This window comes from Electrona antarctica (genome assembly GCF_951216825.1).
Source record: "Electrona antarctica genome assembly, chromosome: 8".
NCBI lineage: Eukaryota > Metazoa > Chordata > Actinopteri > Myctophiformes > Myctophidae > Electrona > Electrona antarctica.
The window spans coordinates 1,258,562-1,275,415 of NC_136789.1; the positions used below are offsets into that span (position 1 = coordinate 1,258,562).

Here is a 16,854-nt window from a genome sequence, read left to right on the forward strand (position 1 = left end):
CCTTTGATGACTTGACAGACTAGAATTTCCAACAAAGAATTTCTTTCTGCTATTTCACAGACAGCTGCAATCATTAATGACAGATTAGGCACCTGCTGTGCATTTCTCTTGGTGCAGCTGGAAGTTCATGACCTGACATCTCATGCTGATAGTTAAATAAGGAGCCCACATTCCTTAAAGTGCAAAACAATTAGACTAGGACATTTGAAGGTGAATACTGTGACTAACTGCCTCTTGTCTGCTTTGCAGTCTGGAAAAGAATGCACAAAAACGCACAACAATAAATTTCACCCACTTTTTCACGTGTGAAACTGTGATGAGACAATAGAAAAACAGCCATAGCCGTCATCACAAATGTGATGAGGTCAGTGTTTTTTTGCGCAAAACTAATGCTTGGAATGGATTCAGAAATTCTGAATCATGAAAACACTCTAGTTTGACATGTCACATGCTTCATAAAGGATAATGAAAATTTGAAAATCTTGCTTTATATAGGATGTTAATGGTATGGTAGTCTCTCAAGACAGACTACGTCAACAGGGGTGGTCGCTGTTTTCCCGTTATTTGCGATGAGATTCTCAGATTGATGGTATGGTAACATATAAACCCCTATTAAAACATTGCTCAATAGCGACAGCCGGTCAGCAAGTGGATTCATGAATGTATGTATAGACAATATTTTAGGCAATAAAAATTACTATATACCAAATTTTCCACTCCACAACCCCGACTGCCGGACTATGGGTATAAAAAGTGAAGACAGAAAGTTGAAGACGCAAATTGTGATTGGCTGGAGATGTGCCATTGACTGAGCATAACGAGTGTGCCACAGATGATCACTATATTGAACACTGGTAATGTTGAAAGTTAATCCTGGGGGCACACGGATTTGACAATGCAATCCTGGGAGTGTGGTTGCCTATATGCAATATATAGTGTGAAGTTACCGTATATTGTCCAATCATATGAGGGCAAAAAAGTGTATAAATAATAAAAGTAAGTCATATCCCCGTACGCAAAATTGAGGACAACAGTGATTGAATAGGAGGTTTTAGTAGTGACCGCAATATTGAGGACAACAGCATAAAGGGAAAGGCCGTTGTGATTGAATGGGAGGTTTTAGTAGTGACTGCAAAATTGAGGACAGCATAAGGGAAGAGGTGAAGAAATTGAGGACGGCAGAATAAAGGGAGAGGACATTGTGATTGAATGGAAGGTCTGCCATTCTGTGCCAAAATTGAGAATGGCAGCAGAAAGGGAGGGGTAATTGTGATTGGCTGGAAGGTATGCCAGTCTATGCTTTGGCTCTAACCAACCGCAATTTAGTTTCGTTAATATTGCTGATTTGGAAAATATGAAAGACCAGACAATTGTTGACATATTGGTATATGTACAAACTGCGACGAGATGATTTAATTCACAAGAGAATCAGGAGAAATTGCTTACTGGTATAAAAGAAATATTGATTTAACAAATTCCAGAGACAAACAGATTACCATGACACTTTGGGATAAGCATGCTGAAAGATTCAATGATATAAACCATCATCGTTATTAATTGAGCTAAGGTATCAGATTATGAGGGTAAATCCCTGAATACAACGGCAAGTTAATTAATTATACAGAGGTAAAACTACTAAGAAAGTGGTTCGACGAGGAAGGCCAAGAAAATATAATCAGATTGTCTTTAACAAAATTTTAATTTAAATTTTCTTTAACAACAAATTAAAAAAATAACCTTATTTTTTCATTTAAATTTCATTTTTTACTTGCATTAGAAAGAACACTAGAAAGATCAAAAATGAAAAGGTACTTTAATTCTATACATTTTACAAAAGAGAGGTAAGAATTGGGTATTTCTTAAGCAGAACGGATATGGACAAAAATTTAGGATGAATAAATTACCATGCATGATGCCGAAATTGACGCTATGATTAGCCGTTGTGATTGGCTGGAAGGTGTGCCATTCTGCGCTGTAATTGGCTAAACATTGCATAACGGGTTAATGGGGGAAAAAAAGTACCTAAACGGGTATAATGGACTATTTTTTTATAATTATGCATGCAAACTCAACTTCTTTGAAAATCTCCAATTCAAGTTCCTCCACAAATCATTGCAGTTTATATGAGAGAGATATGGTTTGTCTTTCTTATACAACCATAGAATGAACACTGGTACATTTTCATGCCGTGACAGCTTGGGGCTGAGTCAGCTAGAAGAAGGTCTGTTAGCCAGGGTGTGGCTAACAGGGCTGTAGCACCAAAACAGCTAGAAGAAGGTCTGTTAGCCAGGGTGTGGCTAACAGAGTGTCTGGTCTGGTCTGGTCTGTTAGCCAGGGTGTGGCTAACAGAGTGTCTGGTCTGGTCTGGTCTGTTAGCCAGGGTGTGGCTAACAGAGTGTCTGGTCTGGTCTGGTCTGTTAGCCAGGGTGTGGCTAACAGAGTGTCTGGTCTGGTCTGGTCTGGTCTGTTAGCCAGGGTGTGGCTAACAGAGTGTCTGGTCTGGTCTGGTCTGTTAGCCAGGGTGTGGCTAACAGAGTGTCTGGTCTGGTCTGGTCTGTTAGCCAGGGTGTGGCTAACAGAGTGTCTGGTCTGGTCTGGTCTGGTCTGTTAGCCAGGGTGTGGCTAACAGAGTGTCTGGTCTGGTCTGGTCTGTTAGCCAGGGTGTGGCTAACAGAGTGTCTGGTCTGGTCTGGTCTGTTAGCCAGGGTGTGGCTAACAGAGTGTCTGGTCTGGTCTGTTAGCCAGGGTGTGGCTAACAGAGTGTCTGGTCTGGTCTGGTCTGTTAGCCAGGGTGTGGCTAACAGAGTGTCTGGTCTGGTCTGGTCTGTTAGCCAGGGTGTGGCTAACAGAGTGTCTGGTCTGGTCTGGTCTGGTCTGTTAGCCAGGGTGTGGCTAACAGAGTGTCTGGTCTGGTCTGGTCTGTTAGCCAGGGTGTGGCTAACAGAGTGTCTGGTCTGGTCTGGTCTGGTCTGTTAGCCAGGGTGTGGCTAACAGAGTGTCTGGTCTGGTCTGTTAGCCAGGGTGTGGCTAACAGAGTGTCTGGTCTGGTCTGGTCTGTTAGCCAGGGTGTGGCTAACAGAGTGTCTGGTCTGGTCTGGTCTGTTAGCCAGGGTGTGGCTAACAGAGTGTCTGGTCTGGTCTGGTCTGTTAGCCAGGGTGTGGCTAACAGAGTGTCTGGTCTGGTCTGGTCTGTTAGCCAGGGTGTGGCTAACAGAGTGTCTGGTCTGGTCTGGTCTGTTAGCCAGGGTGTGGCTAACAGAGTGTCTGGTCTGGTCTGGTCTGGTCTGTTAGCCAGGGTGTGGCTAACAGAGTGTCTGGTCTGGTCTGGTCTGGTCTGTTAGCCAGGGTGTGGCTAACAGAGTGTCTGGTCTGGTCTGGTCTGTTAGCCAGGGTGTGGCTAACAGAGTGTCTGGTCTGGTCTGGTCTGTTAGCCAGGGTGTGGCTAACAGAGTGTCTGGTCTGGTCTGGTCTGTTAGCCAGGGTGTGGCTAACAGGGCTGTAGCACCACATTCTGGGCCCTGGGACAAACAATCTCTGTGGGCCTCACATGCAAAACATTTGTGTTTTTTGAGTTGCGCTAGCCCCTCCTATGCCCAGCTTTGAGGGTCTGTGTAAACACAAATATTGAAGACAAAAGTGTGTAAACACAAACATTGAAGACAAAAGTGTGTAAACACAAACATTGAAGACAAAAGTGAACACAAATTGTGACTGGCTATAATGAGATGATATAATGAGATATTTTCCAGGCTTTCAAGCCCACGCTGGGGGCCGGGGCCCTAGTAAACCTGCCCCCCCCCCCCCAGTCACACACCACTGCTCAGTGAGTCTTTATGTCTGTCTGCTGTACGCTAATCTTGCAATCCGTTGGGCCAATCACCGACTAATGTCTTGTGCACACAGTGGTAGGCTTTACATGAAAGTCAATAGTGGTCGGATCGGGCTGACAAATATGGAGTCATTCATTATGTCATACAGTGGAAGTGTTGACTGAGGCCTCTTTTAGATGGGGACGGTCTCCAGATAAAACGGCAAAGTCCCGTTGTGTTCTCATTTTTTATTGACCCTTTACACGAGAACGCACACTTTATGAAAACGCTATAATGTCGCTATAAGTGGCGGTAACAGGCTGCCAAATAAACCAGTCACCCACGTATAAGAAGAAGAACCAGGTAGCTCCCCCTTCACGCAACCCTATCGGGGTTTTGAATGATGCTTCCAGAACACAACGTGGTTGTGACCGTCGCTCGCTGCCTGCTTTCTACAGACAGGCTGACAGGCAGCCCAGAGCATGCACGGCAGAGCGCGCCACGGGATGGTTATATATTTTATAATACATTAGGCTACATAAACGCTGCTGCCACCTATCAAGGCGTTTTATTTACATCATGGTTTTACATTCACCATCGCTGATGAGCGGCGCTTTGTAGGGAGGCCTGTTCATTGTAGGATATCATATATGGCTTTGCATCAATGTAATAAACATATGCGTTGTGAGCCAATGTGAGCCATGATGTCATACGTTTTGTGGATTCACCGTTTTGCCTGTTTACACGGACACCGGAGGAAACGGCGTTTTCAAAGATTTCCACTCTGGGAGGTGGTTTCAGTTTGTTGCGTTTTCACCTCCTGAAAACGCCGTTCTCGTCTAAAGGAACACCAGCAAACGATACTTTATTTTGCCGTTTCCTATGAACACCGTTCTCGTCTAAAGACCTCCTGAGGCCACAGACTGGAGATCTGCATGCCACGCCATTATTAGACCATCTTGATTTGATTAATTGCTCAGCTGTAGTTAATGGTACGCCATTGACAGCCACTCTCAGTCATTTTAATTACCTCTTTTCCCATTCCCTGTGTCCTTTCAACACATAGAAGGGTGTAGGTGAGAGGTTATCTAGTGACTAGAATTCTAGTCTAGATTCTAGTCAGTCATTGACCACACATTTTACAACAGAGGGTTATTGGATGCATGGCATGCCCAACAGAATGGAATGGAAGTACACTTCACACTTATGACACCATATCCTCTTGAGCCCCATTGCCCCCGCCGGCGGGGGCAGCGGCTGTCCACCTCTGAACAGCGCTCAGCGGGTCAATGGAGACCCAATTGGTCTCCGGTTCCAACTCCGATGTTGCGGATTTACCCCCTTTAACCCCCTGGGGTTTAAGAGGATAATTGAACGTTTAGCCACATATTTTGCAATACATTCCATTTTAAACTCATTGGATTCTCTCAGTCTGTACATTAAAATTGACAAAATGTACTTAAAGTACATGCTGATAAACAGGCACGGGGACCCTGCTGACATTGAGAGGGATAAATTCCTTTGATGACAGCATTGTTTTTACAATATAATTTAAAAACTGTGCATATGTCCTAAAAAACACATAAGAATGCTTGTAAAGGATTTCCACTCAGCACAGAAAATATGTGAAATTGCTTTGGAAAGAAAAACGTCCCGCTGCGCAAGCGAGATTAACTAGCATCTCTCTCTCTCTCTCTCTCTCTCTCTCTCTCTCTCTCTCACACATGCAGGAACACTTCCATGCATAAAGTTAGCCATTATTCTCACTCTGTCTCTCAAATCTGGAGATAAAGTTCAGGGAGCATCTGTCCGAAGGCAGAACTATCCAAGCAGGACTCCTCAGCAGTCTTAGTTCACTTGCTCTGACGGAAGGAAGCTGTTAATTTCTCAAGAGATTTAATTTGAGCTACTAATAACATAATCCAAAGTTTTTAAAACTTTTCCTTCTCAGAAAAGCGTAAGGAATTTAAGAGCTGATTATTGCCCGCACAAAGCTCCAGCAATGAGGTTTCTTATGTTTTTTCTCTCAGACTGTTGTGAAAATAACTTGAATAGATGCTATGCTTTATTTATTTATGTTTTTATAAAGTTGTGACATTTTGCTAGTTGTATGGAAGCACAATATTTCATCAGGTAAGTTGACCAAATTCTAAACATTTAAAAGTAATTGCTAAATGATGAAATTATACATAGCCTATTTGGGTTATTCCTTGCTTTCAATATCGCTGCCTCTGCCTCTCACAGGTGTTTATCAAACATCCACGGTCATTAGAGCCACAGAGACCTTGATGTTTCCTAACTGCTGGAACACAATACGTGTTGCAGAGGGACTGTTGCAGAGGGACCTCTGAAACTACAAGAGACCACTAGAACCATAACCCTTCCTTTTGAGTCCCGTCGGTTGACAGCCATGGCATTTGGTGATCTCCTAGAACTGGCAGGGAGCACGGGACGCTTCCAGATCCTGCACGTGACCTTGTGCTGCCTCCCCATCCTCATGATGGCCAGTCACAACCTCTTGCAGAACTTTGTGGCCTGGGTGCCGCCGCACCACTGCAACGCACCCAATAATGTCTCCCGGTCACAGCTGAGCTCCGAGGAGACGCTGCTGATTACAGTACCGCTGGACCAGAGCGGAAGGCCCGACAGATGCAAGCGTTACACTGAGCCACAGTGGCAACTCCTGGCACAGAACGGCACGTCCAGCCCAGACGAGGAATGGGATAGCGAGGATGGTTCGGACGTCGCCTTACAGGGATGCGTGGACGGATGGTCTTACAATAATACTGAGAGGACCACCTCAATTATATCTGAGGTAGGACTTTATATACTTCTATTGATTTCTTTGAACTTTGAAAGAAAAGGTAGGCTCAAAATGTATACTGGTGATTCTAAGATGTAACAATGATTCACACACTTATGTGTTGTTTACCATTTCGTAGAGGAAATCACTGAACCCCTGCTTGCAGTTACTCTAGGGCTCTTTGGATAAAAGCATGATCCATGCAAAATAATAGAACAGAGGAGAAATAACTGCACACCAACACAGACTTCTGACGGAAAAGCCAGAGTTGCTCAAAACCACTGCATTAAATAAAATCCTATTTAATGGGACCTATTTGTATTTGATGTGCAGAACTTTCTGCTCTGATCTACCATTTTTCTCTAAAAACATGCATTAAACATTTGTAAATGTCTCTTGTTTTTTATTTTGCACATTTTCTTCAGTGGAATCTGGTGTGTGATCATCGGACCTTAAAACAGATGGGACAAACTATATATATGGGAGGAGTGCTTGTGGGAGCGTTTGGTTTTGGAGCACTGTCAGATAGGTGACGTTTATTCTACTGAATACTGAAATCATTATATATATATAGTCTGTGATATGTGCATTCATCTTTTGAATATATATTTTGTCTTTGATCATTAGTATTTGTAAATACTAGACGGACAATCCATAATGAAAACAGAACACCTGCTCATGCAATCTCCCAACATATATTTGTGTGACCTGCATAACAAGTCTTATCAGGAGACCACAGTAAAATCGCCATTTATCCATTTGTAACTCAGAGAGACATGAGGTCTGACCTCTCTAATCTCTTTTGTCTTCTACTGTAGATATGGTCGGCGTGTGCTCCTGATAATCTCTAACCTCATGTTTGCCGTGGCTGGGACATGTGTTGCATTCGCTCCGTCCTTCTCCATCTTCTGCCTGTTCAGGTTCATATGTGGCCTGGCCCTATCTGGCCTGGTGCTCAACAGCTTCTCTCTCAGTAAGTTATTACTGGCAAGGACAGCAGAGGGAAATGGTGATCTACAATGTTTGTCTTCCATATTAATCAAATAGATATGTTTGGACTGCTGGGTAAACATAATTATTTCCAAATGTCTATTTGATTTCACAAAATGTATTACTTAAAAACGGTAGGGTAAGTGATTGTCTTTGGTTAAAATACATGTTAAATAGCTCTTTATTCTGATACGTACGCATTGCTATATAGTGTTTGTTCAGTAACAGAAGTCTCCATGTCTCTCCATACAGAAAGTACATTTTCAGGTTAGGATAGAGAACTCAGACAGGATACAAATTGAAACTGGAACACTATAAAAATGGTTACCCTCTCCTGATTGGCTGACATTTTGCCACCTGAAAATGTTTGTTTTGTCTATTAAAGAGCTGGAGAGATGGGGTGGGGGGGAGGGGGGGGGGGGGGGGGTTGGGAGACCTGTTACTAAACATACACTCTATAGCAATGATTACTATCAGATTTAACCTTTTAACAAAAATCTTCACTTATATCACTTACCCCATCTTTAATATAATCTGTATTCACGTATTTTACTATAACTTCATGGTCTAAATGCATAGATTAAGCAAATAAATGAAAAGTTAATTGAATATTTAATAAATCTTAGAGCTTGATAATAATTATGAATCAAGCACTAGGCATGTGAGCAGCTATTGGTGATCTATATCGTTCTGTTCAGGAAGTACCAGTATAGGGATATAAACAGATACAGATATATTTATTTAGAATTTCCTGCATTCATTCTAAACAGAAGAAAAAAATAACAAAAACAATGTAAGCTAATTACATCTTCCAGCTCATGCCCCATGCACCCACTTCCTGTTTGCATCTAAATATAAATATGATGATAAATGTAGTTCTTACTTAACAGTTAAAGACGTAGGTATAGTGGCTTGGCTCGAACTGAGCCATTTCTCCAGTTGAACACAAGTTGAATGCATTTATCTTTCCGATGCCAACAATGAAGTAACAAAGTATTGTCCTGTTCAATTTGAGTCGGTACAGTTAGCTAGACAGCTCAATTGAATTTACTTTAATTCTAAAACGAGAGAGAGAGGAGAGAGTGCAAGTGAAGCTCTAAACATTAAACTAAACTGTTGGAGCCAACAGCGTGGGAAAGGGGGAATAATTTAACATTTTTCTGACACCATTGAGAAAATAATTACAAATGCAGACCAAACTGGCTAGTCTCTGTGTTGTCGGTTATAAAAGCCTGGCAACTTTGCAGTTATTTGATCGGCCAATGATTTGAAGAAACGTACCGAGTAAATGTGAATGCCTGCACGTCACTTCCAAATAAGTTTGTGGAAATACGTAGATGCGTAGAGTATGTTTCCATGTTGAAAGAGGGAAAGCAGAAAGAGGGATACCGGCACATTGCTGGCTGTTTGCACCAGGAATGATTGTTGCATGTGCATGTTTCAACTAAATTATGTGGAGTCAGTCAGCCAGTCAGTTACCAACATTGACCATTGTAGACAGCCACCCCCTGTTGAACGTACATCTGCAGCTATGCTTTGAAAGGACAACATTATATATGATTCACCCAATATTAGAAATCAATATCTCTTGTGATCCTTTCATTTCAAGTTGTGGAGTGGATCCCTACCCGTGTGCGAACTGTGGTGGGCACAGGGACAGGTTACTGTTACACCATGGGGCAGCTTATACTGGCACTGCTGGCCTACTTTATAAGGGACTGGCGATGGTTAACGCTGGCTGTCTCTGTTCCCTTCTACGTCTGCTTTCTCTACTCATGGTGAGATGTGCTTCAGTGAGCTATTGGGAGAAAAGTTGGGTTACCGATTCACAGCAAAGATGTTTGTCTTTGGTAGCGGCTAATTTCAAAGCTTCACTTCATGGAATGTTGTTGGTTTCTTATTGTTTGTTTGAACACGAGATGTGTTTTTTATTATTATTAGCTGCTTTCTTCATTTTATGTTTTACCTTAGCTGCACAAATGAAAACTCAAAATCAGAAAAGAGATTTTTTTACACTGTTTCACAAAGATGTGTAACTTGTTTTTGGACAGGTGGTTTCTAGAATCAGCGAGGTGGTTGGTCCTGAATCAGAAGTGTGACCAAGCTGTCACAAACCTAAAGAAAGTGGCCCACATCAATGGCCGCGACAAGGATGGAGACAAGATAAACCTCAATGTAAGGGAGAGCCGTTTAAAGCTTCAATCCATAGTTTTTTTGTGTGTGAATAAACCAACTGTATGTTAATGCAGGTAGATTATGTATGTGAGTATGTTAATCCAATATACTGTAACTAGTACTACAACAACTTTTGTGATGGGAGGTGGTCTCCTTGCTCTTCTACTGATACATTTACATCCTGTGGTTAGGTAGGACCACTACTGGTTGACTAGAAGTATTGCATGAAGCCTAAAGAGCAATATCTCCCCCACCAAAGCAAGCTTTCCATCATAGCCCGGTTTCAACTACTGCGTTATAGGACATAAATCTTAAGGAGTGCAGCTTTATATTATTATGCAAGTGTATACTGTTTTTATGTGCAGCCTCAGTGTACATACAATGGAAATGTGTGTAATAGTACCAACTATAAGCTACATTGCCAAAAGGCATGCATCAAACGTTAACTGAACGTCTTCTATTCATGTCGTTAGATGCTGCAGGAGTCCATGAAGAAAGAGCTGTCTTGTTCACAGGGAAGCTATTCTGTCTTTGACCTGTTCCGCACCCCCACCATGAGGACTACGACCATCAGTCTCAGTGCTGTCTGGTACTGTACATTCACAGATTCAAATTAATGCTTCAGTTTATGCTAGTGCAGATGCTCTCTACTGCGTTCAATAAGTAAATCCAGAACCACTAAATCACATAAAACATGATTGTTGTTTTTGTGTGTAACATTCTCGCAAATCTAGTGCTGCTGGGTCAATCCCCAATAGAGAGAATGCGTGTGACATCATCATCAAACCCGGAAGTTATGCGGTAATGCCTACTGAGTGGCAAAAAAGCTTTCTGGCCTGGTTCATCCGAACAGAAAAGTTGATTTGATTGCATTAAATGACGATAAACGACATTAAACTCACTTTGTCACTAATTTTGCCACTCGATTTGCCACGCGATTTTCCATTTACTTTATGCATGTGCATACCCTATTAGTTCCCGAGCCATGGGTTAGTTGGTAGTACCCGAGTTCTTGAATAAGGTCCTAATTCAAATTATGTGAAAAGTTCCTGCGGTTGAAAAGAGGCAAAAATAATTCATCCTACAGTAGAACCAGTCCACTCTGCACTTGCCCTCTGAACACTGATTAACTGTACCTACACTTCTGTTGGCATTAAGCCTAAATTATAATTCACTGTATGACTACGTCGCTCACTGAAAATAACTGAAAAAGAAAATAAACGTTACTTTTTTTACATGGTTTAAACATGGTCGTTCAACGAAGCAGAAATTGGGCTTCAACCGCATCTCATCTAATAACCCTTATATATAGCGTCATCAAATCTAATCACTATGACAACTATGACAACATTTTATCTGAGTCTCAGGGATTCATTGTCATTTTGTAACATTATCATTCTTATCTCCTACTGTATTCCTAAATTAGGTTATCGACCAGTTTTGCCTACTATGGTCTTTCAATGGACTTGCAAAAATTTGGAGTGGACATCTACTTGATCCAAGTCATCTTCGGAACGGTTGACATCCCTGCCAAAGTCGTTGTCACTGTGGCTATGTGTTTCTGGGGACGGCGGCCATCACAGTGTACTGCACTCATCCTGGCTGGAGTCATAATTTTGCTCAATATATTTGTGCCTTATGGTATGTTAGCAAATACACCTACTGTTTGCATACTCTGCAACACTTTTGTATTGTACATTACACTAACATATCGACTTCACTATACCGTCCAGAAAAGCAGACTGTGCGCACCTGTCTGGCAGTACTGGGTAAAGGTTGCCTGGCTGCATCTTTCAACTGCTGCTATCTGTATTCTGGAGAACTGTTCCCAACAGTTATTCGGTAAGTTAGTCGTTTTCTTTCTTCCGTTTATCAATTAGCGATAGCCATCCCTTATGTAATTTAGAAAGACCATCTATGTAAATATTACATAATACTGACATAATAGTCAGTGTGATTATCAAGTGGGCACTTTCCTATTATGTCTTATTGTGAAAGTTACAAATACATTACGACTGACTGTCAAACAATAACAGCAGTGTTTGCGTTCCCATGCATTGGGGGTAATTTGCTAGGCATGGGCCCATTTTCAGCTGTAGTCGGACGTTGCAGAATTGGTCGGACGTTGAATTGGTGCAGCCAAGTTTAAGTCAAATCACTGTACAGTCAAGTAGGAGGAGTGGTGGAGTGGCAGTACGCCAGTACCGGAGAAATAAACGAGCAGCAGTATTTTCACTTTAGAATGAAAATGCATGGCCTTATATGTGCAACTATGGCTGTTGACAGCGAGTGTGGTGTTGTGTACTGATAGGCTAGGTTATTATGGTATTTGCAGGTTCATCAGACCATGACTGGATGGCTTATGAGAGACTGCATCATGAAATATTTCAAGATTGCCCGGACAATTTTGTTTGACCAGCCCATTTCTTTAATTACGGTTGGCAAGAAAACTTGGTAACACTTGCTATGTACTGACAGCCCATTGCCCAAAGTATAAATTAGCCCTTGTGTTAAATATGTGTTTGAAAATGTTAACCACATGAACCTGAGCACCCCTATTCTAGGGCAAACATTTGTCAAAATAGCCGATCTACGAGCTCACAACATGCCCCACTCTCAACGTGATATGTTGTGAGCATGTAGGCTATATTTAGCAAAGAGATTTGGTGTAGAGGGAGACACCTGTAGAGGGCACCTACTCGATATTATCCCTGGCATCTTTCCTGCTTTGATGGCAGTAAGTAGGACTTACTGTACAGTATATGGTGATAAATTATCGTATCGTGATACAATGTCTCCACGATAAAATATTGTGATATTATGTTATGTTTCCACCCCTAATACTAGGACTGCGCTATAGTACTAACAACAATCGCTATACTAACAACAATCGTGCGTATGTTTTTCTTTACATCAGACAGAATGGCATGGGCTGGGTCTCCACGATGGCTCGTGTAGGGGCCATGGTGGCCCCTATGGTGCTGCTTATTGGAGACTATATCCCTTGGCTACCAGGTGTAATCTATGGAGGAGCTCCAATCATAAGTGGGGTAGCAGCGTTATTTCTTCCAGAAACACTTGGTATGCCCCTACCGGACACGATACAGGATATGGAGGACAGGTAAGAACACGTTTTAACCCATTACGCCTATACATTGTTATATATAAAACCGGGAAAGCATGTAATTTTAGATGTTGCTACAGGTATGTATATACTATAGCAACAGGAATTACTTTATATATTTATTTTTGAAGAATAATTCTCAAAATGTAGGTTAGGACTTAGAGGCACAGGTCTAAATGAGTTAAATGGGTCACACTCTAATGAGGAAGCAAATACAGTAGAAAATAGTAATGCAACCAAATACATTTTCTCTTTTAAACACAGGGGATGCAAGAAAGGCTCCAACCCTTTGCCAAATAAGGAAGCGTGTTCTTTGAAAGACAACCAGGATATTTTGCTCAAGCCAACTGCTTGAGGACACAGGCACTATGATCCTACTGTATAAATTATATTTTTTAAACAATTTGTTTTGTTTAGAAGTGCATTTTGTAACCATATTACTTGTTAAATTAAATAGTTAAACTGATTGATTTCAGCCTCATAAATGTGTATTGCAATGAGCTCAAAACTGCTATCAATATCAATACAATATATCAATACAATATATTTCAGCATTTCTCAATGCTTCATCTAAAATGCTGTGGGTTTTGTCTAACCCCAAATTACATGTATTTTTTTTATCTCACCTGCTGTGACCTTCTTTCCTTTCAGTCTCAAACTGCTTAATTTGAGATTCCCTTTTAGTGTACTATCACAGTCAGAGTCATCTTTGAGGAGCAAATGGTGGTGTGCATTTATATTGTGCCATCATCAAAGAATGTTACAATGTGGAATTCAATTCACCAATTCACACACCGCCATTTCATGCATGAAGGACAATTCGACACGAAGAACCGGGAATCAAACCCAAGCAGCCACTCTTACCCTCCTGAGCCACAGCCACCCACAGGGATGATGAACACCTCTAGTTGTACAAATAATATGATGAAATATTCAGGGTGTTTTCTTTTGCCAGGGTGCTCAGAATTCCAAGACATACCCTCAAGGACTGACTGTGGCTTGACCATGTAAAAAACACAAGAGCTGCTAAACAGCACCACCCAATGGGAGACAACAACCTTGCACCTGTGGTTAATAGAAGTGTTTATCTCTTGTGGTCCTGATGACTTTTGTTGACTTTTTAGCATTTTTATTAGACAGGACAGTGTCATGAGAGACGAGAAAGGAATGGAGTCTCTACAGCCACACTGACGAATGGTCAGCGTGCTACCAGGCACCCTGCTACGCCTTTTTCAGTCAGAAATCAGTTCCTTTGTTAAAATGTGGACCTGTAAAGCCCTTTGAGACTGCAACAGTGATTAAGGGCTATACTCATAATCAGCTCTGGGTGATTTTCATCATACCATTGCGTAAGGCCTCATTCACACATATCAAACGCAATCAAACAAATGCTTGGTCTTTTTTTCTTTTTTATTTGGCCACCACAATGCTTTTTTTCAATGGGAGTCACATGGTTTGACCAAACATTTGTGTTTGATTGCTGATTGCTGGTGGTGTTCTGCCCCTCACCCCTCATCAAACAAAAATGTTTGGTCAAACCATGTGACTCCCATTGGAAAAGCATTGTGGTGGCCCAAAAAAACTACCAAACATTTGCTTGATTTGTGTTTGGTACGTGTGAATGAGGCCTTAGCCCTAAGTCGGGACCAATTTTCTTCTGCAGGATACCTGGTGAATACTGAATAGACAAACTAGATATTGTTCCTCTATTTGTTTCCCCAGGGCGGCTGGCATTGACAAGAACTACTGCTTTAGAGCAACTGATTGCAACTGTTATTTTGAGTTGACAAATGTTGAATTCAGAATTCATTGATTCATAGGGTTGACTCCAAGCAGGCATTCGTTTGGTAATCAAAAGTGTTTCCTTTGCGCTACATTGATGATCCCCACAAATGGTCAGGGCGCCTGTTCAGTCCCCCCAGTGAGACCCTTCACTGTCAGGTGAAAAGAACATGGTGGCTTGGCGGCCCGGGTATCGGAGGAGACCCGAGGCTATCTTCACCCTCCCAATGACTTGTTGTGGGGGTTAGCAGAGATGGAGTACTTGTAGAGGCTGGGTAATTGGCTTTACTAAATTGGGAATTTATTTTCGTTTTTCTGATAGGGGCATGTGTTGCTCAACAACATAGTCTTTTCCTGAGATCTCTGAGATTTGTTGTTGAAAATTGCAATAAAAAGATTTTGAAAAAAAAGAAAAGTGTTTGCTTTGCTGGTGAGGCTGACCGCAATACCTAATTCATACTCGGTACAATGGTAGCCAAGAATACCCAATCTGCAAGATCACAATGTGGTGTGATGCGACATACATACCGTACAACTAAGTATAAATAGGGCTTATACCATGGCTGATGTTACAGTAGGTTACAGTATGTAAAACAAATATAATAAAAGGAAAAGGATTCACTTTATTGATTAGCAAAGAAAGCATAATGTATAGGGAAATCATTTGCAGAAATGTAACAATGCCTCTGCCATTTTCTCTGCCTTTTGAACAACATTTAGTCTTGTTCTGCCACCTACAGTCATGAAGATGAAGTGTTCTTAAGAATAGGTAGGCCTGCCACTTAGACGCTTTCCCCAATCGATCTCTCCCCAAGTGCCACTCTGCATTGCAGCTCTTGAGGGCACCCCAGGAGGGGGGGGGGGGGGATTGGGCTATTAATAAGGGGGATGGTATAAATAAATGGGTAAACTGTGTGGGAATTGCCACTCCTCACTGGACAATAGGAAGCAGCCATCACCACGGCTTGTACCACGCCTTGCTGGCTGGGCTGTTGTGACAAGTGCTGGTGCTTCAGCATTTGCTAGATAGAGGCAGCATCTACAAAACATCACGTATGAAATAAATTGTGCATTTCTGTAATGCAAACATAATGGGTACAAGTAAATTGGTACTGCAAATGTCTGTTTTAAACCCATGAGCCTTTCAATATTATTAGATAGCACAGCAAAGCAGAATGCCTGCAACACTCCAGATTAAATAAAAGTCTCAGGTGCATGGCCCAATAATGTCATGAAAATACAGCCAGAACACAAAAAACATTGTCTTCACATTTTTCGTTTTATTTGGCTCTCCATGTTTTTTGTTTTTGTTTTTTTTAATGATTATCTTCAAGTTCAGAGCTTAATTTTATGCACAACACAAACCCGGTTAGACATGAACAGCATTGTGATACTCATTGAGGCGGTCGGACAGAATACAGATTCAGTCAGTGAGACAGGAAAAACAAGAGGCGGTGGAATTGTCAATATCTATTATCTACTCAGAAAAGCTTAGCTGTACAAAGGTCAGCCTCTGTAAATTCTAATCCTTTTATATTGCCCTGATGATTAAAGCTGAAACAGCTGTACGTAATATTACAGGCCTTCGAGACACATCACTATTTATCCCAGAATTGTCTCAGTAGCGCCAATCTCATCTTAAATGGAGTAGCACATAACTGGAGCAACTCATCATCAGCGAGGCAATATCCTTGATCTGATAGTATCCAAATGGTTAACCATTGATGGTTCAGTATCAGTGTTTTCTTTTATAGTACCGTAACTGTCTGTAGCTACAAACACAAAAGAGCACTATGGTCCTTTTCCGTCCCCTAAACCAATAACAAAACAAAAAAATCCATAAATAAGGTGGTACTGTAGCCTCGGCCGGGAGGCGAACCCGGGTTCCCCATTCCACAGGCACGTACGTTACCAGTCGACTAAAGAGCCATGCATGGCCCAATGGGCGAGTAGCATGGGCGACATTAGTGGTTCCCAAACTTTTTCATGTCAAGGACCCCCAAATTGACACTAATTAGCCCGCAGACCCCCATTTGAAAAGATATGCCAGGGACCCCCATAAGAGAAGATTTTGACTCTAGCAGTGATTCTCAACCAGTTTCAAGGACCCCCAGTTTGACATGCATTAGGCTACGGACCCCCATTTGATGGCATTTCTATCTCTGGTACCA

The 16,854-nt window shown here is 41.8% G+C and overlaps 1 protein-coding gene across 1 annotated transcript; it reads left to right on the plus strand.

Annotated features, from left to right (window-relative positions):
• Positions 1-6,219: 6,219 nt before the first annotated feature.
• On the plus strand, positions 6,220-12,902 carry slc22a6l (solute carrier family 22 member 6, like; the record flags this gene model as incomplete). Its single annotated transcript, XM_079508326.1, has 9 exons — positions 6,220-6,624; positions 7,038-7,141; positions 7,431-7,585; positions 9,212-9,380; positions 9,654-9,777; positions 10,251-10,366; positions 11,204-11,418; positions 11,511-11,619; positions 12,695-12,902. The coding sequence occupies 9 exons, from the start codon at positions 6,220-6,222 to the stop codon at positions 12,900-12,902; spliced, it is 1,605 nt and encodes a 534-aa protein (XP_079364452.1).
• Between the last annotated feature and the right edge of the window lie 3,952 nt (positions 12,903-16,854).